Source organism: Colobus angolensis, unplaced genomic scaffold (genome assembly GCF_000951035.1).
Source record: "Colobus angolensis palliatus isolate OR3802 unplaced genomic scaffold, Cang.pa_1.0 Scaffold475, whole genome shotgun sequence".
Classification (NCBI taxonomy): domain Eukaryota; kingdom Metazoa; phylum Chordata; class Mammalia; order Primates; family Cercopithecidae; genus Colobus; species Colobus angolensis.
The window spans coordinates 711,662-739,563 of NW_012118210.1; the positions used below are offsets into that span (position 1 = coordinate 711,662).

Here is a 27,902-nt window from a genome sequence, read left to right on the forward strand (position 1 = left end):
ATGCCTCTATGCTACATTTATTCACCTGCTTATAAGTCACACTAACTTTACTTGGCTCTGTAAGATCCTTGGGAAGTAAGAATTTACTTTTTCTCAAGACTTTTAGCTGAAGAAAAGTCTTTCTTTTCCCCCCAGAGTGTGACCACTAAATTGAATGCTGGAGCTGAAAGTTACAAATCTGAAATCAAGATCTTTATATTTGAAATGTCTTTTTTTTTGAGACAGATTCTCACTTTGTCACCCAGGCTGGAGTGCAATGGCACAATCTTGGCTCACTGCAACCTCCACCTCCTGGGTTCAAGTGATTCTTCTGTCTCAGCCTCCCGAGCAGCTAGGATTATAGGCGCCTGCCACCACGCCCAGCTAATTTTTTATATTTTTGGTGGAGATGGGGTTTCACCATGTTGGCCAGGCTGATCTAGAACTCCTGACCTCAAGTGATCCACTTGCCTAGGCCTCCCAAAGTGCTGGGATTATAGGTGTAAGCCACTGCGCTGAGCTATATTTGAAATTTTTTATCCTTCAGTGAAATGTTAATAAAAACAGTTTTTTTGAGTGGCCAATTTAGGATTTAAAAACCAGGATGTAATCAGCTAGACTTTTGCCAACTCGCGCGCACCTACTGAGTAAAGGGCATAGTGCCTGATGGGCTGGAGAATCCACATGGCCCAGAGGCTGGCTGGCTACCCCCATCCCAGGGAGACTTGCTACACTTATTTTAATTGCTGGCTCTGCAGTCAGAGATAATCAAAAAGCCCTTCCTTTCTGCAGCTTCCTGAGGCTCCTTGTGTGGTAAGATTATTACGGTGACATTTTTCTTTTGTTTATATGTATTCCCAAGGAACATGTACTATTTTACTTTTTAAATGTTAGAGTTGGTGACATCTTACACGCTTATTTTGGTCCTAATTTTAATTCTAAAAATTCTAGTGTTTCATGGTTAAGTATTGCAATAGGTGAGTATATGTTTGGTTTATTGGGTTATGTGGAGATGATCAAGCTCATATAAATAAAAATAAAATAATAAAATAAAATAGTGTGTGTATATATATGTGTATATACATATATATGATTATATATGTACCTCAACCAGTAATTGTACTGCCTTTCTCATTCAAATGTTATCTTTACCATGGCAAGTCTTTTTTTTTTTTTTTTTTTTTTTTTTTTTTTTTTTTTTTTTGAGAAGGGTCTCGTCTGTCACCTAGGCTGGAGTACAGTGGCATGATCATGGTTCACTGCAGCTTTGACCTCCAGGGCTCAAGCAATCCTCTCGCCATAGTCCCTCCAGTAGCTAGGATTACAGGCACATGCTATCATGCCTGGTTAATTTTTGTATCTTTTGTAGAGACAGGGTTTTGCCATGTTGCCCAGGCTGGTCTTGAACTCCTGGGTTCAAGTGATCTGCCCACCTCAGCCTCCCAAACTGCTGGGATTATTGGTGTGAGCCACCATGCCTGGCCTGGAGTTTTTTTTAAAAACAAGTGTTACAGAATACCTCTTTATTATTTTTCATTTAGCTAATTGGTATAATAAGCCAGACAATATATATTTAAGTAATAAAATAGTAATATATCCTTGCAATCATTTCAGCATATCTCTTTATAAGTAACTAGTTCCCTTATTCACTACCGGTTTCTGCCATCCACAATTTTCTCAATCCTGAAATCGTATCTTTGACATGTGGGCAATTTCTCTGTTTTTACATGCTTGAGAATGTCTGTATTCGGCAGAGTCACACATCACTGACAACTGGTATGGTAGAGAACAATTTTTTTTTTCTCTTTATATAGACATCTTACCAAGCACATCTTTGTGCTGTGAAGAGAACATTCCAATTTTCTTGGCTTTTGCTATTTTCCAGGCGTCCAACAGTTTCTTCTGTTTGTTTATAGCATTCTTCAGTTCAAACATTCTTCCTCCAGAAACCCCTTGGCTCCTTTTGGAGTAAATTCAATGTAAGAAACTGAAGGAAATTTTAGAAAATTTCAGATTGTTCTCAACATGATTCAAGAGAACATTTTATTTTTAAAACTTTATTAGAGCAAAGAATGGTGAGAAGGACTGTGGTTCTGGAAGCTTGCTGTGTATTGGATTATTATTGTTTTTTCTTATTTATGTGTCTACTAAATTTTACACTATGAACCTACATATATATTTTATTATATCAATTCCAGCTATCTGAAATATGAGGAATTTCAATTTTAATTAGGTTTTTTTTAGATAAAAATGTCATCTTTTTTTCATTGGTTATTTCTGTATGTTATTTTTTAGAAACATCTATTGTTCATAAATTAGATTTTTGGGTTTTAAAAAGTTCTATTGTCATCTTCTGTTTCCACTGGGTTGGGGATGATTTTTTTTCAGTTTGTCTTCTAATTCAGTAATTCCTTTTCCCATGGTCTCTAAGTCACATACCTGTGACTGTTGGTCAAAAGGTTGGACCCATTGTCTCCTTACTGTTCTTCTTACCATTCATTGTTCTCTCAGGAAGTTTCAAAGATACAATGTTCTCTTGAATCATGTAGAGAACAGGTGTAATTTTCTAGAATTTCTTTACATTGAATTTATTTCAAAAGGAGCCAACCTCTATGAATTTTCTTAGTGTTTCTTTTCATTTGAACCACAGAATCCTTTTTATTTGAAATGATTGATAACTTATTTCAATGCAAAGAATGTAACAACAAATAATTTTCCTTACCAAATAACCAGTGGAGTTTCCTCCAAGAAATACCTATATCAAGCAACCCGTGGATCCTCCTACAGAGGAATGAATAATCAAAATAGAGCATATACATAGTAGGGAATACTATTCAGACTTAAAAAGGGAGGAAATTCTGGCACACGCAGCAACATGGTTGAACCTTGAAGATACTATGTTCACTGAAATAAGCCAGGAACAAAAGGGCAAACACTGTATGATTCCTCCTACCTGAGGTGCCTAGTGTGGTCAAATTCCTAGAGACAGGAAGTAGGATGGTGGCTGCCAAGGGCTCCGAGGATGGGGGGAATGAGGAGTTGGTGTTTAATGGGGACGAATTTCAGTTTGGGAAGATGAAAAGTTCTGGAGATGGATGGTGATGATGGTTGGACAACAATGTAAATGCACGCAGTGTCACTGAGCTCTATGTGCTGAAAAATGGTTATGATGGTAAATTTTGTTATGTATATTTTACCACAATTAAAAATTAAAAACAAAAAAACAAAAAAAAAACCATGTAAATCTACTATGCCCAGCCATTAGAAGGGACAGTTTACTCAAATTTGTATTTGTAGGTACAGGCAAAGAAAAAAATAAGCTTAAAAAAAAAAAAAGTGAGATTCTTTTTTCAGAACGAGACAGGGAAAAGAAAGAAAGAAAAGAAGAAAGGAACTGGGCATGGTGGCTTATGCCTGTAATCCCAGCACTTTGGGAGGCCAAGGCAGGAGGATCACTTGAGATCAGGAGTTTGAGACAAGCCTGGCCAACAGAGAAACCCCAGAGGGAGACTCTGTCTCAAAAAGAAAAAAAAAAAGGAAAAGGCAGAACGACACTGAAGTCCACCGGCAGCACCGCAGAGCTCACTGTGATGCCTGCAGCGACTCCCAGTGCCCTCAGTCTGCTTTGCCTCCACCTCTTCCTGCTCCAGGTTTCGGGCATCTTAACGACATTATAATCATCAGAAATTCCTCTCCATTTCTGACCTGAGCACTGTCTTCATCTCTGGTTTTAATTAAATCATGGGGTTCAGTATTGATTGGTTTTGTCTTTTCTGTTTATCATTCCCATAGGAATGGCTGTGGGGTTGATGGGTAGACTAAACAGGCATCTACATCACTTGATGGATGTCTGAACCCTGCTCTGGAAAAGGAGGGATGTGGCAACTGTTTTAGGACTCTTATATTAGCACATGCCAACATTCTTTCCCTTTGCATCAAGGACTAAATTGTGACACTACAAGTTTGAGCATCTAGATAAAGCCAGACCAGTCATGAGAAGAGAGAAAAGGGAATATTTGAAAAAATATAATGAGGTTTTCCTTGTAAAAAAAAAATTTAAAAAATTATAGATTTTAAAACAGTTAACAGAGAAAACACAAAAAGCCACAATCCCACTATTTTGATAATACCTGTGATATTTTTTAGAAATCTATTGTTAGAAAACATAAACAAGTTTTAAAAAAGGAACATAACTCTTTGTTAGTAAATATAAACAGGTGAAAAAGAAAAAGCACAGAATGATAAGTGAAATCCTGCACACCCCACCCCCACATAATCCTCAAAGGTAGTCACTGTTACTCATTTCTTGTTATCCTTTCCTAGAAATAATTTTTCTAACTATTAATTAAAAACTATATCAATGGGGTAATATTGAAAGCACTGCTCTGAGCCTTGCTTTTGCACTTCATAAAACATACTGAGGCCGGTCTCAGTGGCTCATGCCTGTAATCCTAGCACTTTGGGAGGCCAAGATGGGTGGATCACCTGAGGTCAGACGTTCAAGACCAGACTGGCTAACATGGTGAAACCCCGTCTCTACTAAAAATACAAAAAAATTAGCTGGTCGTGGTGGTGGTCACCTGTAATCCCAGCTGCTCGGGAGGTTGAAGCAGGAGAATCACTTGAACCAGGGAGGAGGAGGTTGCAGTGAGCCGAGACTGTGCCATTGCACTCCAGCCTGGGCAACAAGAATGAAACTCTGTCTCAAAAAAAAACAAAACAAAATCCATCATCAGCAAAAAATGTATTGAGAACCTTTCCCCATAATCACTATCTGCTCCCCTGCTGCTCTTGCCCTTGGGGTATATTATCCAGTCTCCCTAATGGAGACACTGGCTTTCCTGTGGTTGCTGTTCCCACAATGCAGAGATGAATAATTTTGTCTATATATCCCAAATAGCTTTTGCAAATATGCCCAAGAGAAATTTTGATAAATTTGATAAATTTTGCTAAACTGCCTTAAAAAAAATGGGCCCAATATTGTACACGTGCTGCTTCCACTCTCTCATCATCCCTGGGTACCATAAAACTTTTGCATTTTTGCTTTCTGATTGGAGCATTTTAAAAAATAGCCTTTCATTTATTTTATAGCAGTTTTAGGTCCACAGCAAAACTGAGCAGAAAGCACAGCATTCCCATATATCCCCTGTCCCCACACATGCACAGCCTCCCCCACTACCAATGTTCCACCCAAGAGAGGTATATTTGTCACACTTGATGAGCCTACCCTGGCACATCATTATTACCCAAGTGCATACTTTTCATCAGAGGTTACTCTTTGTGTTGTATATTCTGTGGGTTTTGAAAAATGTATAATAATATGTTGCCACCATCATAGTATCATACAGAAGAGTTTCATTGCCCTAAAAATCCTTTGTGCTCCTCCTATACATCCCTTCCCTCCCCGCTAAATCTTCACAACCACTGATCTTTTTTACTGTCTCCTTATGTTTGGAAGGTCATATAGATGAATTGTAAAATTATGTAGCCTTTCAGATTGGCTTCTTTCACTTAGTAATATGCAGCTAAGATTTCTTTAGGTCTTTTTATAGCTTGGCAGCTCATTTTTTTTTTTTTAGTACTGAATAATATTCCATTGTTTGGATGTAGCACAATTTTTCTGCTTGCCTGCTGAAGGATATCTTGCTTCCAAGATGCCTCCAAGTTTTGACAATTATGGATAGAGCTGCTGTAAACATGTGCAGATGTTTGTATGGACATAAGTTTTCAACTCCTTTGGGTAAATACCAAGGAGTGAGATTGCTGAATCATATGGTACGGGTACGTTTAGTTTTCTAAAAAACAAGCAAACTGTCTTCCAAAGTAGCTGTACCACTTTGTATTTCCACCAGCAATGAATAAGAGTTCCTGTTGCTCCATATCTTTGACAGAATTTTGTGTTGGGCATCTTTTCATATGCTAATTTTCCATTTGTATATCTTTGGTGAGATATCTATCCTGGTCTTTTGCCCCTTTTTAAAAAATTGGCTTGTTTGCTTTCTCATTGTTGACTTTCATGAGTTCTTGGTACGCCCTTTATCAAATACGTATTTTGCAAATATTTTCTTCCAGTCTGTAATTTGTCTTCTCATTGTCTTGATGGAACATCTTTTTTTTTTTTTTTTTTTTTTTGAGATGGAGTCTTGCTCTGTCGCCCGGCCTGGAGTGCAGTGGCCGGATCTCAGCTCACTGCAAGCTCCGCCTCCCGGGTTTACGCCATTCTCCTGCCTCAGCCTCCCAAGTAGCTGGGACTACAGGCGCCCGCCACCTCGCCCGGCTAGTTTTTTGTATTTTTTAGTAGAGACGGGGTTTCACCGTGTTAGCCAGGATGGTTTGGATCTCCTGACCTCGTGATCCGCCCGTCTCGGCCTCCCAAAGTGCTGGGATTACAGGCTTGAGCCACCGCGCCCGGCCTTGATGGAACATCTTTTGTGTGTTTATTGGCCACTGCGTTTTCCCCCCCCCCCGCTAAAAACCGACTTTAGGTTCTGGCCCATTTTTCAGATGGCTTGTCTTTTCTTTAATGATGTAATTAGTTCATTTTGCTCTTAAAAGCTTAAGCTGTATCAGATTTATCTATCCCTCCATCATTTGAAAGACTTCACTTGTGAACTCATCCATTTTGTTTTGTTTTAGGGAAAGTTAACATTTCCTTTTGTCTATTCTGTGCTAAGCTCCTTGCCTTTAATTCCTGAGAAGTCAACATTTGGACCCTGCTGCAGAGAAAGAAGAGAAAAGCCTTTTGTTTAATACGTCTCCATTTAATTTTCATATCCTCTTTTTTCTAGGTCACTGGATATATTCATGTCAAGATTCGTCATATGAATACATTTATTGTGATGTGTTCATTCACAATTTCTAGGTCACGTAGTGAATGCCATGCCTAGGTAGTAAGTAAGAACATTCCAGCTTTCATAGTGCTGCCAAAGATTAAGGTGTTCTCTCCCAAAAAGGCAAAGGTAGACTTTTAACAGTATCAAGACTGTCAAATTGTCTCTTTATTTTATTTTATTTTTTTTGAGACAGAGTTTCACTCACTCTTGTAGCCCAGGCTGGAGTGCAATGGCAGGATCTTGGCTCACTGTAACCTCTGCCTCCTGAGTTCAAGCAATTCTCCTGCCTCAGCCTCCTGACTAGCTAGGATTACAGGCACATGCCACCACACCCGGCTAATTTTGTATTTTTAGTAGAGATGGGGTTTCTCCATGTTGGTCAGGCTGGTCTTGAACTCCCGATCTCAGGTAATCTGCCTGCCTTGGCCTCCCAAAGTGCTGGGATTTCAGGCGTGAGCCACTGCGCCTGGCCCTAAATTTTTTCTTTATGTCAGCAAAGAGTAACATTGATATTTCCTGTGACAGAAGTCCATTATCTTTCTGGAGCCATGAACCCTGTTTATCCGATGAGTGCCTTTGATCCATTCTCTAGGAGCATGTGCAAATGTGTCCATGAAACACCAGTGCTTCATAGATGTCCTGACCCCAATTTCAGAATGTGGCTCTTACAAACATAGAAAGGATTTCCACTTTCCATTAGGATTTCCATTTCCACTTTCCATAAATTTCTTCTAATGTCGTTTCTACAGAAAATGCAACTTGAAGAGAAGGTTTAGAACCAACTATTGGGGATCACAGAATGTGATTTGGTGTTTTGCTTCTTAGAGTCCAGAAAGGAAGGATGTAAACCACCCACCCCTGCACTATGGCAGCTGAACCATGGCTGGTGGGAAAGGTGTTTCAGAAAACAGCATCTCCAGCCTGGAGACCCCAGAATACCTCTTTAGTGTGAGGTCTGGACCTCTTCCCCTCAAACTGCACAGATTCCTTAAGGTTGGACTAGGATAGACTCTAAACTTCCAAGATGCCTCTTTGAGAGGTTAGAGATTGTGAGCAGGGCCGGGGTAAGTTATCTGGAGAGAGGATGCCCAATCCCTTCCCTTTCTTTCTGTTCTAGAAGGGCAAGTTCATATGATGCCTTGCCCAAAAAGCAAGTGTACAAATGTCCCCGCTGCTTTAGTCTGATCAAAACCTGAAGGGACTTTTGCAGGAGACACATTTATGAATAACATGCCACTATATTCTGGGTTAAATTTGCTTACGAGAAATAAAGGCTTGATCAGAAATCATGGCTGTTGTGTGTGCATATTTCAGCTGACTCCTTCTGGAAAACCCTGCATCATGTTCTGGGCCTGCCCATAATTTGTCCTTACAAAGTACCCTATATTGTCCACCTCCAGAGGTGTGGAATAGTGCTGTGTCATAGCCTGTTTTCTTGTCTGTCTCCCCGCTACACACTTGCCCCTATCTTAGGCAGGTGGCTTGATGAGCATGGGTATTTGTCTTATTTGGTTTTACATGCCTAATGGTTAGCCCCAAGGAGCTTACTGACAAATATTTACTAAGTACATAAATGAAATTGAAGCTACAGGCTACATGAAGATGCCCAGAATAACTGTTCTGAGCAGACCTCCATGGTTGAGGGACAGAGTGTTGCATGGACTGGAGAGGTGGGAGCAGAAGGGCTGAGGAGGTGGAAATAGGTTCTGGGGAAAGAAGATTAGAGGCAAGAGGCTTTGAGCATCAGAAAACAATTTGCCAGATGAGCAGTGAGAAAAAAATGTGATGTGAATTTATACATTATGTTGATATCTAACCATCAGCTTCCATCACCCTTGCAAACTCCTTTTCTATTCCACCCTTGACTTTTGAGAATGGAGACAAAGTTTAAAAGTTAACAGTAGTCAGAAGATCTTGTAAGAAAAACCCCTTAAAAAGTCATTCTAAGTTAAACAGTACAATATTCTATTTTTTATTTATTCCCTTCATAAATGTCTGTTAGCCTTTTCTTAGAGGAGAATTTAAGAAAGCATTTTGATTTGTAAGAGCTATAGATCAAATGATACAGATAAAACACAATAAATGTAATCTTGAGTGCTTGAGCTAGAATTACATACATGATTTATTCACATGCGAAGGATCAATGCTGCCCAGACATTTACTAGAGGGTTTTAGATCACAAGGGCTCAAGATCATTTATTATAAAGCTGAGGTGTCTTCCAAATTAATTGACTTGTGTCTAACAATTCTAGGTAGCTGGTCCCATCAGTCGGCAACCTGTGGATTCCTTTTGCTACTAACGTGGTTGAAGTATTTTCCAGGACATTTTATAACCTATAGCAGCTGGTCCTTAGTTGCTTTATTATGATTTGAAATATTTTTTGAAATATCTACTTTAAAAATCCCCAAGAAAAATATTACTATAGCCAAAGGTAATAACCTAGAATTTGGGGAAGGGAGGGTATTCATCAATTATTTGTCCACTGCAGGAGACTCAGACTGATGTGGAGGAAAATCTTGACCCTATTTTAGAGTGCTAATTTACCCTATATTGGTGGGGAAATGTCCTGTTGAGTTGCCTTTTTTTTTTAGAGGATAGTGTCAACCCTTTGCTCAGGGGATCTGACAAAGTAAATGAATCTGTAAACATGAACTAGTGAAAAGATAGTTTAAGTTTGTTCTTTTTCTTTTTTCCTTTTTTTTTTTTTGAGATGGAGTCTCGCTCTGTCGCCCAGGCTGGAGTGTGGCGGTGTGATCTCGGCTCACTGCAACCTCTGCCTCACAGTTCAAGTGATTCTTGTGCCTCAGTCTCCCAAGTGGCTAGGATCGCAGACGTGCGCCACCATGCCTGGCTAATATTATTTTATTTTTTATTTTTTTATAGAGATGGAGTTTTGTCATGTTGGCCAGACTTGTCTTGAACTCCTGGCCGCATGCGATACACTCACCTTGGCCTCCCAAAGTGCTAGGATTACAGGCGTGAGCCACTGCACCCAGCTGTTCTTTGTTCTCTGGCAAAGAACTTTACTTTGAATGTTATGCTGTTCAGTTATTATCAAAAGCTTGGTTGCAGAGGCACTAGATTAACATGGAGGAAGAAGGAGAGGACTTCCCTATGTTTCCTTCCAACTTCTCATTGAAAGAGTCAGAAGATAAAAAATATGAAGTAAATAAATAAACAATAGCAATCTGAGGTGAGAATAAGAATAATCCAGTGTAACATAATCCTGATGGGGTTTCCACACATTTTAATGCTGATAAAGACAAAATAAAAAATACATCTTCGACTATACATGACCCAGCCTCTAAATCGAGAGAAGTCTCTACTCCAGAGTAGATGGCCCTGCACGGGGTCCTCTACTCTGCCCTGCATGTCCTCAGCCTGCCCTGCATGCTGGTAGCCTTTCCCAATTGCTTGGACTCTGCCAGAGTCATTCCTCAGCTACCTATTTTCTGTATCCAGAGGCTGCAGTCCCAGGCCTCAGCATGGGTGGGGAGGAGGCCCACTGTACCGCCAGGTGAACGCTATGCAGGGAGGGTCTCATAAACCAGGTGTGGGAGCAGTATGCTCGGGACTCTCACTTACCTGGCTCACATCAACAGCTTCAGACTGCATCAGAGTCTCTGGCACTGTAAGAGAACCAGCAGGCAAAGGGAGGGCCCCCCCTCCCTCCAGCAGCCCCTACAGATGACGCCGGCTGGGTGCCCGAGAGTGGGAAGAGGAGGATGTGAAAACTCACTGTCAGGTCCAGACCTGGCAGAGCAGCCTGGTTATTTTCAGTGGACTATGTGTTGGGCTGAGGAGTTTACCCACCCTGTCTTTGGCAAACTGTAGGGATGGGCTGGTTTCTGTTTTTTGATGTATAATCAGAGAAAGAAAAATATATCATGGGGCTTATTTAAGAAGACTGTAACGGTATTGCACAAGGGGGAGTTAGCAAGGGCCAGAATAAGGAGAGGAAGAGCTTGCCTTTGACAGTGATTTTCTACAGAAAATAAAAGAAAGATATGAAATATGATAGGTGCTCCCAATAAGACACAAAAAGTATGAAAAACAGGAGGATATATAGCGACAATAAGTCCCATGTTCTTTAAACCTAAAACAACTAGGTCTCCTTCCCTGCCAGGCCTGAGCCAATTCTCACCCCATGCCTTTGTACAGGCCATCCCTTCTGCTGGCCTTGCCTGTCTGTCTTCAAGGCATGGCCAAGGCCCTCTCATGGTGCCTGCCTCAGGCCACGCCCCCTTCTCCCGCAGCCAGCACAGCTGCTGCAGGTGCCTGGTCACAGGTTTCTCTACACACCAGCACAGCACGCTCCAGTACCGGAGACTTTACACAGTATTATAATTTATAATGGAGTAACTGTGAGTTCTCAGTGACAGGGCTTATATTTCATCTATCTCTATAAGCACATCCATCATAGTTTCTTATATACAATAAATGAGAGCCCCAGCAAGACAAGAGTAGAAGACAACCTCTTTTTAAACAAGGACCTCAACAGTTGCCCATGGGACAAAGACAAAGATGAGAGGGAACAAGACATGAGAAAAAGGACTGATGCATCGTGAGACCATACAATGCTCAGAAAGTTAAAGCACTGATTACACCAAAGGAGCACGTGTCAGCTTGTTCCTCCTTTTCAAAGAATGGTAGGTTTAGTGTATTGTCACAAACCAACTCAGTGACTTTTGGGACGTGATATAATGGTAATACACAGTAATTCTTCATAAGAGATGAATGCAGCAGCAGCAATCCTCAACCTAGAAGTTGACACTCCAAGTTTATTAAGAAATTGATTTAGGGAAACTTCACAGCATTTCCCCTTAGAAACAGTGTGTTCAAGTCCTCAGACCAGACTGCAAAGGCTTATTTAACCCGGAACGTTGCTAGATTATACCCAAACTGAGCTGGGTTGCAAAAAGTGTAAGTAAAATGTGATTCTGCTCCATCACCATAGAGCCAAATGATCACTTAACCAGAATGATAGTTCCTGCCTCTCTCTGCAGATGCGCTGGGCATCGACTAGAGTAATGTGTGAGAAACAGCTTTGAGAAGTGTGCCATGCTATCAAACAAAGGGGGCTCCTCCTAGTGTGGCTCCTATGAAACCTGACTGCCCGTGAAAATACAGTTTTGTGGGATAGTGTGTGCTGCCTTCTGCCCCGGGACTCCAGGGACTCATTTTCACCATGACAACGGGAGCCCAAGATTTCTCCCTTTGTCCCTGGTGGCACAGGGGCTACGCGATCGAGCTCTCACATGCTTGGGGAATAAAAGTTGCCTGCAGGATGTACATTCAAGTGTCAACCCAAGTGTCTACTGATTTGTGTGAGAAAATCATTAAGGAGATAAAAATCAGGATGACAGCAATATGTCAAAATATTTCAAGATGCCAGAGTTTGAAGTATGAGCAGCAGCAGCTCACATGGAATGACAAAGATGAGGTCAGGGCAGTAGCAGTCAGGCACCTGCTGAACTTTATGTCAACAGTGTGATGGAAGCATCTCATTTCCTCTTCTGAGGTACAAGCCTTTGTTTCTGGTGATGGCAGCCCTTGGGGAGCACATGCTTGTTGACAATTTATCCTGCCCTAAGGGGCTGTACATCATACTTTAGAGGCCATTTTCTGGGCAGTTGGCCTCTTGCTTAATTTTAAGCCTACATTGCACAACACTGTGATGATATATGTCACACTTTGCACTGGTCTGAGCAGCAGGTGAACATCTGGAGTCTGCAGCAGGCTGAGTTCGGAGAACTTAAATGCTCTAGGGAGCTTTATTTAAATAAGAAAAAGTGCTTCAGGTAAGAATTTATCTGAATTCCAGGGCTGGCCAACACACCCAGAGTATCATTCCAGAGCAGAAGAAGGTGAGGAACTCCTCTACCCTCTGAGCCTTGAGCCAACAGGCCAGTCCCGTCAGTGGGCACGGCCAATCCCTGCTGACGGATCCTTGTGTCTGCCTCATTCAGTGACCTGCTGTGCGGTGGCAAGAGGCCAGGCCTGCAGTGGAAGGGTTTTCCCTAACTGGCTTCACTCCATTTCCTGCCTCCTTCATTCTCTGCCTGTTGTGTGCTCAATGCCTTCCTGCTCTGTCTCCCTCGCTTCTGGTTCACCTTTTCTTTTCTGCCTCAATTTAGCTGTCCCTAAGCTACCTTGACTTAGTTGTCCCTCCAGCCTCAATGATTGGCTAACAGGTATCAGGGCCTGTCTGGTTTTAGGGGGTACCCTCTTTTGAGGGATGCCCAAACAAACGGGCCTGGAAGAGAGGTTCTGGCACTCTGAGGACACCTCCCTAGATTCTCACACTTAAGCTGCTGTCCCAGACAGACAGGAATCATATTCCAATCTGCATGGCCAGTGAGGGAAAAACAGCAAAACCGTCAAAAGCACAAGTGCCTCTCCCTCTCTTCCCACTGCGCCTCCCACTGAGTTCCCGGACGGTAAACCCAGTTCAGTGTCCAGCCAGGCTTTGGGTCTCAGGCGTGCTTACCTTACTGCTTACTACCAAGGCCTCAATCAGCTCATCTTCAGCATGCTGTAGAACTGATTTGCAAAGCAGCAAAGTGGAATATTTTCTGGAGTCAAAGTCCTTTCTGAATCATTCATATTTGATGTCAAATACTTTCTCTCTCTCTCTCTTTTTTTTTTTTTTTTTGAGATGGAGTTTTGCTCTTATTGCCCAGGCTGGAGTGCAGTGGCGCGATCTCTGCTCACTGCACCTGGGTTCAAGTGATTCTTCTGCCTTAGCTTCCCAAGTAGCTGGGATTGTAGGCACTCGCTACCATGCTTGGCTAATTTTGTATTTTTAATAGAGACAGGGTTTCACCATGTTGGCCAGGCTGGTCTTAAACTCCTGACCTCAAGTGATCTGCCTGCCTGGGGCCTCCCAAAGTGTTGGGATTACAGGCGTGAGCCACTGGGCCTGGCCTGTTTTTTTTTAACGTTAAAAAAAAGAGTCTTTTTTACTTCCCCTAGCATGACAAAGTCCCCCACTGGTTTCTGTCCAGCCTCCCCAGTTGGTCATTTTAAATTTATGTGAAAGGGAAAAGGAAAAGGAATGCCATTTCTCAGTGCATTTCAGCCTAATCAGATGTATTAAGAACTAAGTGAGAAGCACTACAAGGTTAAAAACTGGATTGTAACTTAGGAAAGATGGCATCTATTACCATAGGCCTGAGCAAAGTCACACAGCAGGGAACAAAAGATGTGACTTAAATCCTGGATCTGCAATGAGTTCTGTGACCTGAGATAGATAATTTAGGCTCCTTGGCCACTGTCTTCATTTATACACAGAGAAGGGTGAGAGATTCTGGTCTTTCCGGGCCTATCACATTATAATTCTATGACTAAAATCAACCTGAGGCAATAAATCCCACTTCATTAACTTATTTACAAGCCTAAAAGAAACAAAAACATAAGAAAACATCAATATTTAAAACCAAACAATTAAAAAATGTGATCCAGGCCGGGCGCGGTGGCTCAAGCCTGTAATCCCAGCACTTTGGGAGGCCGAGACGGGCGGATCACGAGGTCAGGAGATCGAGACCATCCTGGCTAAAATGGTGAAACCCCGTCTCTACTAAAAAATACAAAAAAAAAAAAACTAGCCGGGCGAGGTGGCGGCGCCTGTAGTCCCAGCTACTCGGGAGGCTGAGGCAGGAGAATGGCGTAAACCCGGGAGGCGGAGCTTGCAGTGAGCTGAGATCCGGCCACTGCACTACAGCCTGGGTGACAGAGCGAGACTCCGTCTCAAAAAAAAAAAAAAAAAATGTGATCCAAAGAAAAGGCTTCTTCGCTGTGATTGCACATGTCTCTGTTAGAAACATTTGGCCATCTAAGGAAAATACAGAAGCTTGGCTCCTCCCTAACACACAAGTGTAGCATGAGCTTTGATAAGGTCGACTATGGATCTCATTCCTCTTGGCTATTTTGAGGTGTCTCTCCATTTATTCATAATCAATCTATCAGTATATCTCCATATGTGTGTATGTACATGTACACACACACACACACACACACACACACAAGAACAAAATGGGCAAGTGAAGAAAGACCAGAGTTAGGTCTAAACGCAGACGGAGAAATGAGACTTACAGGAGCTGCCGAGTTTTTGACCGTGACACTGGGGGTGGTTGCTCGCAGGGCCCCACTCACTCCATGGTAGTATTTGAAGCAGATCTTAGTTTCAGCTGAAAGACAAACAAAAAACGAGACTGAGAAGTAGGGTATAACCCAGGGAGAGGCAGCTATGGCCACAGAGGACATCTCTAAGAACTGCAACCTAATTCCCCCCACGAGCAAGCCAGGCCACACTCGACAATGACGCTCCTCATGTGGCCTCAAGGACAGGTCTGACTTCTTCCTAAAACTGTGACATGAAAAATTGTTTTGGCCTTAACATTTTGTATCCAAGTGAAGTCCATTATTTGGACTTCTCAGGATCCATCCTACCCCATTAGAGGTCATTGATTTTAAACACTTAGTTCTAAGATGTTCTAAGACAGCCTACCACCTGTCTGTTCCTTCTGCAATGTCCTATTATTCAATTCATTGTGATTAATATCTTGGTAATTTGCAGAAATACTTTGAGAAGTTATTGAAGTACATGGGAGGGAGGCATATTTTCTAAACTCCTATACCCATCAATGATAGTGCACCACAAGTTGTCTTCCTTCAAAGTTCTATAGATGTAGCTGTCAGTGGTGACACGCATCTGTAGTTCCCAGCTACTTGGGAGGCTGAGGCAGGAGGATCACTTGAGCCCAAGAGTTTAAGGCTACGGAGAGTTATAATCACATCAGTGGACTCCAGCCTGGGTAACAGGGTGAGACTCCATTTCAAAAAAAAAAAAAAAAAGTTCTATAGATGTTTAGCAGAATACAAAGAGTTTAGGGGGATCACACTGGGTTTGAATTTCAGCTCCATTATTTACAATCTGTGAGACAATGAAGAAGTCCCTGTATCCCCTGTTAAAATAGGACTTCGTAAGATGTTGGTTAAGCAAATAAAAGTACTTAGATTCAATTAAGTGCTCAGTTAGTGTTAGTGATTGTGATGATGTGATGACTAAATGACAACAACCTGAGTCCTTTTCCTTCTGGCATTTGGTTCTGTAGAGGATAAGATCTGTAGCCAACATGAGTTTAGTTCATTTGAAGGTGACTTGCTTTCCCCAATTCACTGTTTATAGGATTTGTTTTCTTAAAATTAAAAAAAATTACCAGGCTCTGTCTTGGTCCTTTATATTTTTGTTTGAAACAATATGAGAAATCTCCAATTTGAGATCTTTTCTCTCAAATATGAAAATTTGCCATCAAGTATCATATTAAAAATAATGTCTACAATTTTTTAGCATGCATTTAAAATGTGCTCAGAATGGAAAATATGAAAAATGAAGATAAGTATAAATGAAATAACAATCTTCTGAGATTTTTGCATAATTGAGAGTATAAACTATAGAATGATACATTTTGCTTTTTAAAAAAATTGACATTATGAAATAAGCATGGCCAACTATCATTAAAAACTCCTCAAATAACATTACTTATGTAGAACAACTGAATAGATTTACACATTGCAAATATTTCCTATATTTGGAAATTCAGGCTTTTCTCTGAAAACTAATTACTTTTTACAAATTATTTTTTAAGTTCAAAATTTCCCCCTAGGACAATGGAGCAAAAATCGCTAGATACCTACCCGACATCCATTCTACCCTTCCTCCTTAATAACAGAATCTCATCCAGCTAAATTACTATATTTTGCAGCCTCCCTGGCAGATAACACCTATGCATTTACCATTAGGATTTCTGTTATATGTAGCTAAACCTCAGCCTAACTACTCAGTGCTATAGATATGAATATAGCAGCAGTCTTCCTTAGGTTAAAAGATATGGGCTGGGCGCGGTGGCTCATGCCTGTAATCCCAACACTTTGGGAGGCCGAAGTGGGTGGATCATTTATGGTCAGGAGTTTGAGACCAGCCTGGCCAACATGGTGAAACCTCATCTCTACTAAAAATACAAAAATTAGCTGGGCATGGTGGTGGACTCCTGCAATCCCAGCTACTCGGGAGGCTGAAGCAGGAGAACTGCTGGAGCCCGGGAGGTGGAGGTTGCAGTGAGCCAAGATCACGCCATTGCACTCCAGCCTGGACAACAGAGCAAGACTCAGTCTCAAAAAACAAACAAACAAACAAACAAACAAAAGAATATTTTAGGGATCCTCCCTTCCTGTGGCCAAATTGCTTGCCAAATAATACTTTATATTTCTATCAGGAAATGTGAGTCTGACCATCTCATAGAACCCATGTTAGCACTGAATATCATCACTTAAAAATAGGCTTAAAATAGAATCCAATTATTATTTTTATTTCATTTATTTGATTATTAGTAGGATTAAACTTTTTCATCAAGTTTTAATTAGCTATTTAAATTTTTTTTGAAGTCATTGAATTGAATTGCAGTTGTTCAGATTTTCCATTGCCTGGGTGATGCCTGGATGCTTATCAGTCCCTTTGTTAGTGGACGTGTTCTTACTTCAGATATGCCTATACTTTGAGTTTCCTTCCTGAGTTATTTTCTCTACAGTTCTTTCACATGTCTGTTGATTGTCTTTTCAAGCTCTTGGTGGACAATCTTATAACCCAGTTCTGTACTTATTCTCCAGGACACCTCAAAGTTGTCCCCATGTTAGGTCTACACACCTGGATCCAACACTGTGTTGGCCTGAGAGGCAAGTTTCCTATAAGTCAGGGATCAGGGAAGGACTCTGAATAAAGCAGTGAGCCATCCATCTAGTTAATCACAATGAGTTGCTGTTGCCTCGTCCATGAGTTACTCTACTTGTAGGTGCCGGTAGGATCAGCATGGAGGGGCGAAATGACCTCACCTTCAGCTCAGTTGGGTGGAAGGGACTTTTAGGTATCAGGGATCCCAAACGGGCAGTACTAGATTTCCATTTAAAGAAAAAATTATTTCAATGCCTTTGAGCAAAAAGGCCAGGGAAATGATATACAATCCTGCATTGAACCCTATCGCTAGATGAGCAGATCAGTGCATATTTTGAGCCAAGAATTCATGGAACACTTCAAACTCTGTACTCTTCTTTGTTTCTTCCATTTTTAGTGTTTTTTGGATACATAATAGATGTACATATTTTCAGGATACATGTGGTGATTGAATACATTCACATAATTTGTAGAGATCAATGTAATTGGGATGTACATCATCTTAATTATTTGTCTTTTTTGTGCTAGAGATATTTGAATTATTCTCTTCTAGCCATTTTGAAACATGTGATAATTATTATAAATTATAGTCACTCTACTGATCTATCAAACACCAGATTTTATTTCTTCTATCAAACTGTATATTTGTACCCATTAATCAATCTCTATTCATCCTCTTCTTCCTTCTACCTTTCTTGGTCTCTGGTAACCACCAATCTACTCTCAATCTCCATGAGATCCACTTTTTTAGCTCCCATCTATGAATGAAAACATGCAATATTTATCTTTCTGTGCTTGGCTTATTTCACTCAACATAATGACCTCCAGTTCCATCCATGTTACTGCAAATGACAGAATTTCATTCTTTTTATGGCTGAATAATATTACATACCACATTTTCTTTATCCACTCATATATTAATGGGCACTTAGGTTGATTCCATATTTTGGCTGTTGTGAACAGTACTGCAATAAACATGGGAGTGCGGATATCTCTTCGATATATTGACTTCCTTTCTTTTGGCTATATACTCTGTAATGGAATTGCTGGGTCATATGGTGGTTCTTTTTTTAGTTTTTTGAGGAATCTGTTAGTTTTTCACAGTGGCTGTACTAATTTTCATTCCCACCAGCAGTGTACGAGGGTTCCCCTTTCTCTGTGTTCTCACCAGTATTTGTTACTACCTGTCTTGTTTTAATTGGGGTGAATGATAACTCATTGTGGTTTTGATTTGCATTTCCCTGATGATTACTGATGTTGAGCATTTTTTTGATACACCTGTTGGTCATTTGTCTGTCTTCTTTGAAGAAATGTCTATTCACATCTTTTGTCCACTTAAAAATCAGGTTGTTTTTTGCTCTTGAGTTGTTTAAGCTTTTGTAATTTTGGTTATTAATTCCTTATCAGACAGATAGTTTGCAAATATTTTCTCCCATTCTTTGGCTTTATCTCTTCACTTTGTTGATTGTTTCCTTTGCAGTGCAGGAGACTTTCAGCTTGATATAATCCTATCTGTCAACCGTTGCTTTGGTTGCCTGTGATTTTTAGGTCTAACACAAAGAAATCTCTGCCCAGACCAATGTCCTGGAGAGTTTCCCCAATATTTTCTTCTAGTAGTTTCAGTTTTAGGTCTTACATTTAAGCCTTTAATCCATTTTGTTGTAATTTCTGTGTATGATGAGCAATAGGGGTCTAGTTTCATTCTTCTGCATATGGATTTCCAGTTTTCCCAGCATTATTTATTGAAGAGACTAATCTTTCCCCATTGTATGTTCTTGGCACCTTTGTTGAAAATGAGTTGGCTGCAAATGCCTGGATTTATATCTGGGTCCTCTATTATTATATGTTCCATTGGTTTATGTGTCTGTTTTTGGCCACTACCATGCTGATTTGGTTACTACAGTTTTGTAGCATATTTTGAAGTCAGGTAGTATGATGCCTCCATTTTTGTTCTTTTTGGCTCAGAATTGCTTTGGCTATCCAGGGTCTTTTGTGGATCCATATACATTTTAGGATTAGTTTTTCTATTTCTGTGAAGAATGTCATTGATATTTTGGTAGTAATTGCATTGAGTCCGTAAATTGCTTTGGGGAGAACTGTCATTTTAGTCATAGTAATTCTTTCAATACATAAGCATGGAATATCTTTCTATTTTTAAATGCTTACTTCAATGTCTTTCAACAGTGTTTTACAGTTTTCCATTGCTCGTTAAATTGATGCCTAGGTATTTTACATTCTTTGTGGCTATTGTAAATGGGATTGCTTTCTTGATTTCTTTTTATTATTTGCTGTTGGCATATATACATGATTTTTGTATGTTTATTTTGTATCCTGCACCTTTGCTAAATTTGTTTATCAGTTCTAACAATTTTTGGTGGAATCTTTTTTTTTTTAATATAAAATCATGTTGTATTTGAACAAGTCTACTTTACCTTCTTTCTTTCCAATTTGGATGCCCTTTATTTCTTTCTCTTGCCTAATTGCTCTGGCCAGAACTTCTAGCACTATATTGAATAAAAGTGGTGAAAGTGTGTATCTTTGTCTTATTCCAGATCTTAGAAGAAAGGCTTTCATTTTTTTATCCATTCAGTGCTATGTTAGTTATGGGTTTGTCACATATGGTCTTTATTATTTTGAGGTATGTTCCTTCTATACCCAGTTTGTTGAGGGTTTTTATCATAAAAGGATGTGAATTTTGTCAAATGCTTTTTCAGCATTTATTGAAATGATCATATGGTTTTGTTCTTGATTCTGGGTTAATGTGATGTATGAGATTTATTGATTTGTATACGATGAATCATCCTTGCATCCCTATGATGTATCCCACTTGATCGTGGTGAATACTCTTTTTAATGTCTTGTTGAATTAGGTTTGCTAGTGTTTTGTTGAGGGCTTTTGTATCTATGTTAATTGGTGATACTGGCCTGTAGTTTCCTTTTTTTCTGTTGTGCCCTTGTCTGGCTTTGGTACCAGGATAATGCTGGCCTTGTAGAATGAGTTTGGAAGCATTCCTTCCTCTTCGATTTTTTTGAAGAGTTGAAGCAGAATTGGTGTTCATTCTTCTTTAAATATTTGGTAGAATCCAGCAATGAAGTCATCAGGTCCTGAAGTTTTCTCTGAAGGGAGACTTTTTATTATGGCTTCAGTCTTATTATTCATTATTGGTTTGTTGCAGTTTTTTATTTCTTCATGGTTCACTCTTGGTAGGATATATGTACTTGGGAATTTATCCATTTTTTCTAGGTTTTCCAATTTGTTGGTGTATGGTTGTCCAAAATAGTCGCTAATGATCTTTTGTATTTCTGAGGTCTCAGTTGTTATGTCTCTTTCTTTTCTTATATGATTTATTTGAATCTCCTCTCTTTTTTTCTTAGCTATTCTAGCTTTGTTTATCCTTTCAAAAAAACTGAGTCTTCATTTTGTTGATCTTTTGTATTTTTGAAGTATCAATTTAATTTATTTCTGCCCTGCTCTTTTTTATTTCTTTTTTCTGCTTATTTTGGGTTTGGGTTGTTCTTGCTTTTCTCGTTCCTTGAGGTACCTCATTAGGCTGTTTACTTAAAGTCTTTCTACTTTTTTGATATAGGTGTTTATTGCTATAAACTTCCCTCTTAGTAATGCTTTTTACTGTATCTCATACATTTTGGTTTGCTGTATTTCTATTTGATTTGTTTCAAAAAATTTTAAAACTTCTTTCTTAATCCATTAGTTGTTCAGGAGCATGTAGTTTAATTTCCATGTGTTTGTGTAGTTTCTGAAGTTCCTCTTGTTATTGATTTTGTTGTATTCTTTTTGTGATCAGAGAAGATACCTGATATGATTTCTACTTTTTTGAATTTGTTGACACTTATTCTGTGGCTTAATATATGGTCTATTCTGAAGAATGTTCCATGTGCTGATAAAAAAAAATGTATCTTCTGTAGCAGTTGAATGAAATGTTCTATAGATGTCAGTTAGGCCATGTGGTCAGTGTGTAGTTTATTTACAATATCTCCTTGTTGGAATGATACGGGCATTATGGAGAGTGGGGTATTGAAGTCCCCTATTATGATCATATTGTAGTCTATCTCTCATTTTAGATCTATTAATGTTTGCTTTACATATTTGGGAGCTCTGGTGTTTGGTGCATAAATATTTATAATTTTCATAGCCTCTTGCTGCGTTGACCCCTTTATCATTAGATAGTGACCCTCTTTATCTCTTTTTACAGTCTTTGATTTTTAGTCCATTTCATCTGATGTAAGCATAGCTACTCCTGCCCATTATGGTTTCTAGTTGCATGGAATATCTTTTTCCACCTCTATACTTTCAGTCCATCTGTGTCTTTATAGCTGAAGTGGGTTTCTTTTAGGCAGCATATAGTTGGATCTTGTTTCTTGATTAACTCAGCCACTCTATCCCTTTTAATTAGAGAATTGAGTGTATTTATATTTGTTTTTATTATTGATAAGTAAGGACTGACTACTGCCATTTTGTTGCTTGTTTTCTGTTTTTTTTTTGTTTTTGTTTTTGTTTTTTAATGGAGTCTTGCTCCATCACCAGGCTGGAATGCAGTGGTGTGATCTTGGCTCACTGCAACCTCCACCTCCTGTGTTCGAGTGATTCTCCTGCCTCAGCCTCCTGAGTAGCTGGGACTACAGGTGTGTGCTACCATGCCCAGCTAATTTTTGTATTTTTAGTACAGACGGGGTTTCACCATGTTGGCCAGGATGGTCTCGATCTCTTGACCTCATGATCTGCCTGCCTCGGCCTCCCAAAGTGCTGGGTTTCAGGTGTGAGCTACTCTGCCTGGCCTCTGGTTGGTTTTTAACTGCTCTCTTCCTTTTTTCCATGTTTCCTGTCTTCCTTGGTGGTTAAGTGATTTTCTCTGGTAGTGTGTTTTAATTTTTTGCTTTTTATTTTTAGTGAATCTATTATAGGTTTTTGCATTTTGGTTGCCATGAGGCTTACAAAAAAATCTTATAGATGTAACAAGTTATTTTAAGGAGATGACAACTTATCTTAGATCACAAAGAATAAAAACAAAGAACAAATTTTTTTAAAAAGCCTCTATAATTTAATTCCATCCTCCCAACATTTGGATTTTATGTTGTCTCAATTTACATATTTTTATATTACTTATCTCTTAACAGGTTGCTATAGGTATTATTGTTTTTGATCAATTTGTCTTTTGGGCTTCCTACTAGAGATGTCAGTAGATTGCACACCATAATTACAGTATTAGAGTATTCTGGGTTTGTCTGTGTATTTTACCTTCTGTGTACTTAAATTTATCAGTGGATTTTATATTTTCAAATGTTTCCTTTTTACTCATTAGTGTTTTTTGTTTTTGTTTTTCAGATTAAAGAACTCTCTTTAGCATTTCTTGTATGATGGGTCTGGTGGTAGTGAATTCTTTTAGCCTTTGTTTCTCTGGGAAAGAATTTATCTCTTTTTCATATTTGAAGGATGACTTTGCTGGATACAGAATTCCTGGGAGGCAGTTTTTTTTTTTTCCTTTCAGCACTTCAAAAATGTCATCTCACTCCCTCTTGGGCTATGTAGTTTCTATTAAGAAGTCTGTTGCCTGATGAACTGGAGCTCCTTTATATGTTCTTTGCTTCTATTCTCTTGTTGCTTTTAAGATGCCATCTTTGTCCTTGACCTTTGAAAGCCTGATTATTATATGCCTTGGTGTAGCCTTATTTGAGTTGAATCTGTTTGGTATTCTCTGATCTTTCTGTATCTGGATGGATATATATCTCTTTCTCAAGTTTTGGAAAGTTTTCTGTTATTATTTCTTTGAATAAGTTTTCTACTCCTTGTTGTTGCTCAATTCGTTTTGAACACCAATAATTCTTAGATTTGGTCTTCTGAGGTAATTTTCTATATCTTGTAGGTGATCTTTGTTCCTTTTTATTCTTTTTTCTCCTCTGTGTATTTTCAAATAGCCTGTCTTTAAGCTCACTGATTCTTTTCTCTGCTTGATTCAGTCTGCTGTTGAGACCCTGTAATAAATTCTTCACTTCAGCAAATATATTTCTCAGTTCCAAGATTTGTTTTACTTTTTAAATTATTTCAATCTCTTTGTTAAATTTCCTTGATAAATTTCTGAATTGCTTTTTCTGTGTTATCTTGGAGATCACTGGAGATCACTGAGTTTCTTTAAAACTGCTGTTTTCAGTTCTTAGTCAGAGAGTGCACATATTGTGATCTCATTGGGGTCAATCGCTAGTTCCTTTCTTTGCCTTCTTGAGGAGGTCATGGTTTTCTGTTTGCTGTTTTTCTTGTAGATATACATCTGTGTCTTTGCATTGAAGGCTTCGTTATTTATTTCAGTCTTCTCTGTCTGGCTTTTATTATTATTATTATTGGATATGTTTGTGTAGAGATTCTTTGTAATTTACCTGTTGATATCTTTCTTTTTTCCCCCTACTATATATGGTTGTGTCCTTTTTGACATTAGATGGCATGTTAAGCCCAGGTTTGCCTCACTTCTAGTAAACAATCAGATTGCTGCCCATCCTGAACGGAGGAGGTCCCAAAGGGTTATCCCAGGACTACGGAAAAACTGGCTAAGGGCTCATGCCAAGGGAATCTGTGGAACAAGTTTTCCATGGCATGGTGCTGCTGAACACTCACCCTGATTTAGTGTCTCCTTTGGCTGAGCTACATCGCAGAGTTTCCAGAGGTTGTGGTCTTTCCTCCATGCTTTGTCTGTGGTTGCTCTCAGGGATAGTTCTCTCTTTAGGCACTCCCAGTGCTTCTCGTGGGTTGAGGCAGGGACAAGTCTCCTGCCAGGGAACCCAAAATGATGGGGAAGCTAGTTGTCTACCTCCATTTCACTTTTTCCAGTGCAGAAATTGTGAGCTGGGGAAAATTTTCCATGTACTTAGTGCCAGGTAGATTGAGGGGAGGGGCATTGTGGATATGGAAATCTGATTCTCTTACCACCTGCTCAGAGTTTTTTTCACTGCTTTGTGGCCCTGAGAGCTGTCTTATCCTCATATTTGAGTTCTGTGATATTACTGATGGTCATCTTGGTGCTACAATTGTTTTAAATTTTCTGTGGGGGGAAGTGACGCCAGCTTGCTTCTATACTACCCTTTTGGAAATGGACATCATGGTACTCTCCTAAGAAGTTGTTGGCAAAGGTTGTTTTTCCCTTTTCTGAAACAGGTATTTTTCTTAAACAAGTATTTTCTTAAACAACAATATGTTCCAGTGTTTAGCAACTTGATTACAAATTGATCTTCCTTTTATTTAACCTAAATATCCCTGTAATTTAAAATGATTTCCCATTCTAGCTCAAAAGAGATATTAAATCATTAAAGTTTTTTCTTATTTAAGAGGGAGCTATGAATGAAAGCCATCCATAAATATTAAAACACATACATTGATAATATATATATTTATATTTTCAAGTTTGGGCAGGGGTGACCATGTCATTCATGAAGTAAAGCAAAACTGAAGTTTCTTCCACTAAAAATATGTTTATTTGTACACAGATTGCAGCTATAATCTTTATTTAAAGGCATGTATTCAGAGAGTAAGGATTGTTTCACTTCAGTTTATTAACACTTAAATAAATGAGAAAATTGCTTCCCTGCCCCCCACCTTCCTATACTGTTAAGGGATTAGTAGGCCTGCTGTAGCACTTGAGACATCAGCATGCAATGATGATAGGAGACCTGAGTAAGCAAAATGTTCAATTAAGTTTAAAAGCAATGACTTAAATTTGTCTTAAGAGTTAATTAGCACTTACTATGTACCAGGCCATTAATAATATTTTCTAATTTGATCCTCACAAGAATCCTATGAAGTATAGCCAATTATTATTAACCTTCTTTAAAAAAGTGTTTAGCACAATGCTTGGCATATAATCAGACCTCAGTAAATGTCACCTGTCATTCTTATTTTACATCTAAGGAAAATGAGGTCAAAATTAAGGCCACTTACATAAGGTCACACATATGGTTCATGGCAGACCTAGGATTTAAGCAAACATTAACTCCTCTCTTGGTGATTTGTCTCTCAAAAGTTTTTAATAACTCAAGTTTGCTGACCAGCTAGCAGAAGTAAACTTCCACTTTCAGTAATAATGTACTAGGTAACTCAGAGAACATCTAGAAAAGCTGTTAAAATGTATAAATAATTCTGCCAAAAGTAGGGTTACCAAATCAAATACAGGACACCCAGTTAAAATTGAGTTTCAGATAAACAAGGAATGAATTTTTAGTATAAGCAGGTTTCAATTATTGCATGGAATATACATACACTAAAAATATTATTCATTGTTTATTTTAAATTTAAATTTAATTAGATGTCCTGAAAGTTTTTCCCCCTAGATCTAGAAACCCTAGCCTGAAGGCATCAGACGCCTAGCAAGGCAGTGGAAAATAAAATAATGAGGTCAAGATACAGAAGATGAAAACTCAGAGATAAGCCCAGGATTTGGGGTTGTTTCTCTAGGGGTAAATGTGTTGATTCTAAAAGAAGCATCTGAGAGGCTGAGAAGCTGAAAAGAATGTTTGACAGGTTTGCAGGGTTAAGGGGATAAAACTTAAAAATCTAAAGCCTGTCAAAAAGGAAAGCTCTGATAATTCCCTCACGATTCAAGGTGGGACTCTGAATAAGTGAATAGATATACTGTCGAGAAATACACCAGCCTTAGCCCTCCGAATCATCTCAAGCCTTGAAATTCAATTGAGGTTATTCTGGATTGCTAGGCACTGGTCAGAAGAAAATGCAAAACCTCTCAGGAGGAAAGTAGCATCATTCTAAGCCTCAACTGATTTCTACAAGTTCTCATTTACATTGTACAGTTCTTAATTAAAATTGACCAAGCACATGCAAAGACAAGGCAATGAAAAAAAAAAAAAAGAAAGAAAGAAAGAAAGAGAAAAACAGCTGACAAAAAGCAGATATATAGAATTTCCAGATATCAGAGTCATCAGATACAGGCTTATGTTCAGTAACGAGTAGATGTCACTCCTGGGAATCTCACCCGCATTCCCCACAGCGGCCACAGCAAGACCTGCCCTAAAAGAGTCTGAGCTCAGACGTGTCTAGCCCTGTCCCTACCTGGTGGTCCTTCCCTACCCATGGTAGTGGAAGATAAAGGGAATATAATCTTGAGAGTTCTAAGGCATCACCCACCACCGGTCCCTCTCCACACAGCTGTTGCTCTCTGGAAAGCGCCACCTCCTGGTAGGAGGCCAACCAGCATAAATATAGAGCATTAAACAACCAAAACTAAGGACCCCTACGGAATCCATTGTACCCTCTGCCACCTCCACTGGAACAGGCACTGGTATTCACGGCTGAGAGACCTATAGATGGTTCACATGACAGGACTCTGTGCAGATAACCGCCAGTACCAGCCTGGAGGCGGGTAGACTCTACTGGGTGACTAGACCCAAAGGAGAGACAACAATCACTGCGGTTTGGCTCACAGGAAGCCATATCCTTTGAGCCAGGATCACAGGGGAGAGTACCAGGATCAAGGGGGAGAGTACTAATTCAAGGGAACACCCTGGAGGCAAAAGAATATGAAGAACAGCCTTCAGCCCTAGACCTTCCCTCTGACAGAGCCTACCTAAATGAGAAGGAATCAGAAAACCAGCCCTAGTAATATGATAAAACAAGGCTCATCAACACCTCCCAAAAATCACACTAGTTCACCAGCAACGGATCCAAACCAAGAAGAAATCCCTGATTTACCTGAAAAAGAGTTCAGGAGTTTAGTTATTAAGCTAATCAGGGAGGGACCAGAGAAAGGTGAAGTCCAATCCAAGGAAATCCAAAAAATGATACAAGAAGTAAAGGGAGAAATATTCATGGAAATAGATAGGTTAAAGAAAAAACAATAAAAATTTCAGGAAACTTTGTACACACTTTTAGAAATGTGAAATGCTCTGGAAAGTCACAGCAATAGAATTGAACAAGTAGAAGAAAGAAATTCAGAAATTGAAGACAAGGTCTTCGAATTAACCCAGTCCAACAAAGACAAAGGAAAAAGAATAAGAAAACATGAACACAGCCTCCAAGGAGTCTGGTATTATGTTAAATGACCAAACATAAGAATAATCGATATCCCTGAGGAAGAAGAGAATTCTAAAAGCCTGGAAAACATTTGGGGGAATCATTGAGGAAAACTTCCCTGGCCTTGCAAGAGACCTAGACAGCCAAATACAAGAAGTACAAAGAGCACCTGGGAAATTAACCGCAAAAATATCTTCCCCTAGGCACACTGTCATCAAGTTATCTAAAGTTAAGATGAAGGAAAGAGTCTTAAGGACTGTGAGACAGAAGCACCAGGTAAACTATAAATGAAAACCTATCAGATTAACAGCAGATTTCTCAGCAGAAACCCTACAAG

The 27,902-nt window shown here is 39.4% G+C and overlaps 1 protein-coding gene across 4 annotated transcripts in view; it reads right to left on the bottom strand.

The window, feature by feature from the left end:
- HECW1 (HECT, C2 and WW domain containing E3 ubiquitin protein ligase 1) overlaps window positions 1-27,902 on the bottom strand; it is a 469,289-nt gene that overhangs the window by 197,928 nt on the left and 243,459 nt on the right. For all 4 annotated transcript variants that reach the window (XM_011958796.1, XM_011958795.1, XM_011958794.1 and 1 more), the window contains one exon: window positions 14,908-15,002. In XM_011958796.1, the coding sequence (XP_011814186.1) occupies window positions 14,908-15,002 (95 nt within the window). The remainder of the gene's footprint in view (window positions 1-14,907; window positions 15,003-27,902) is intronic.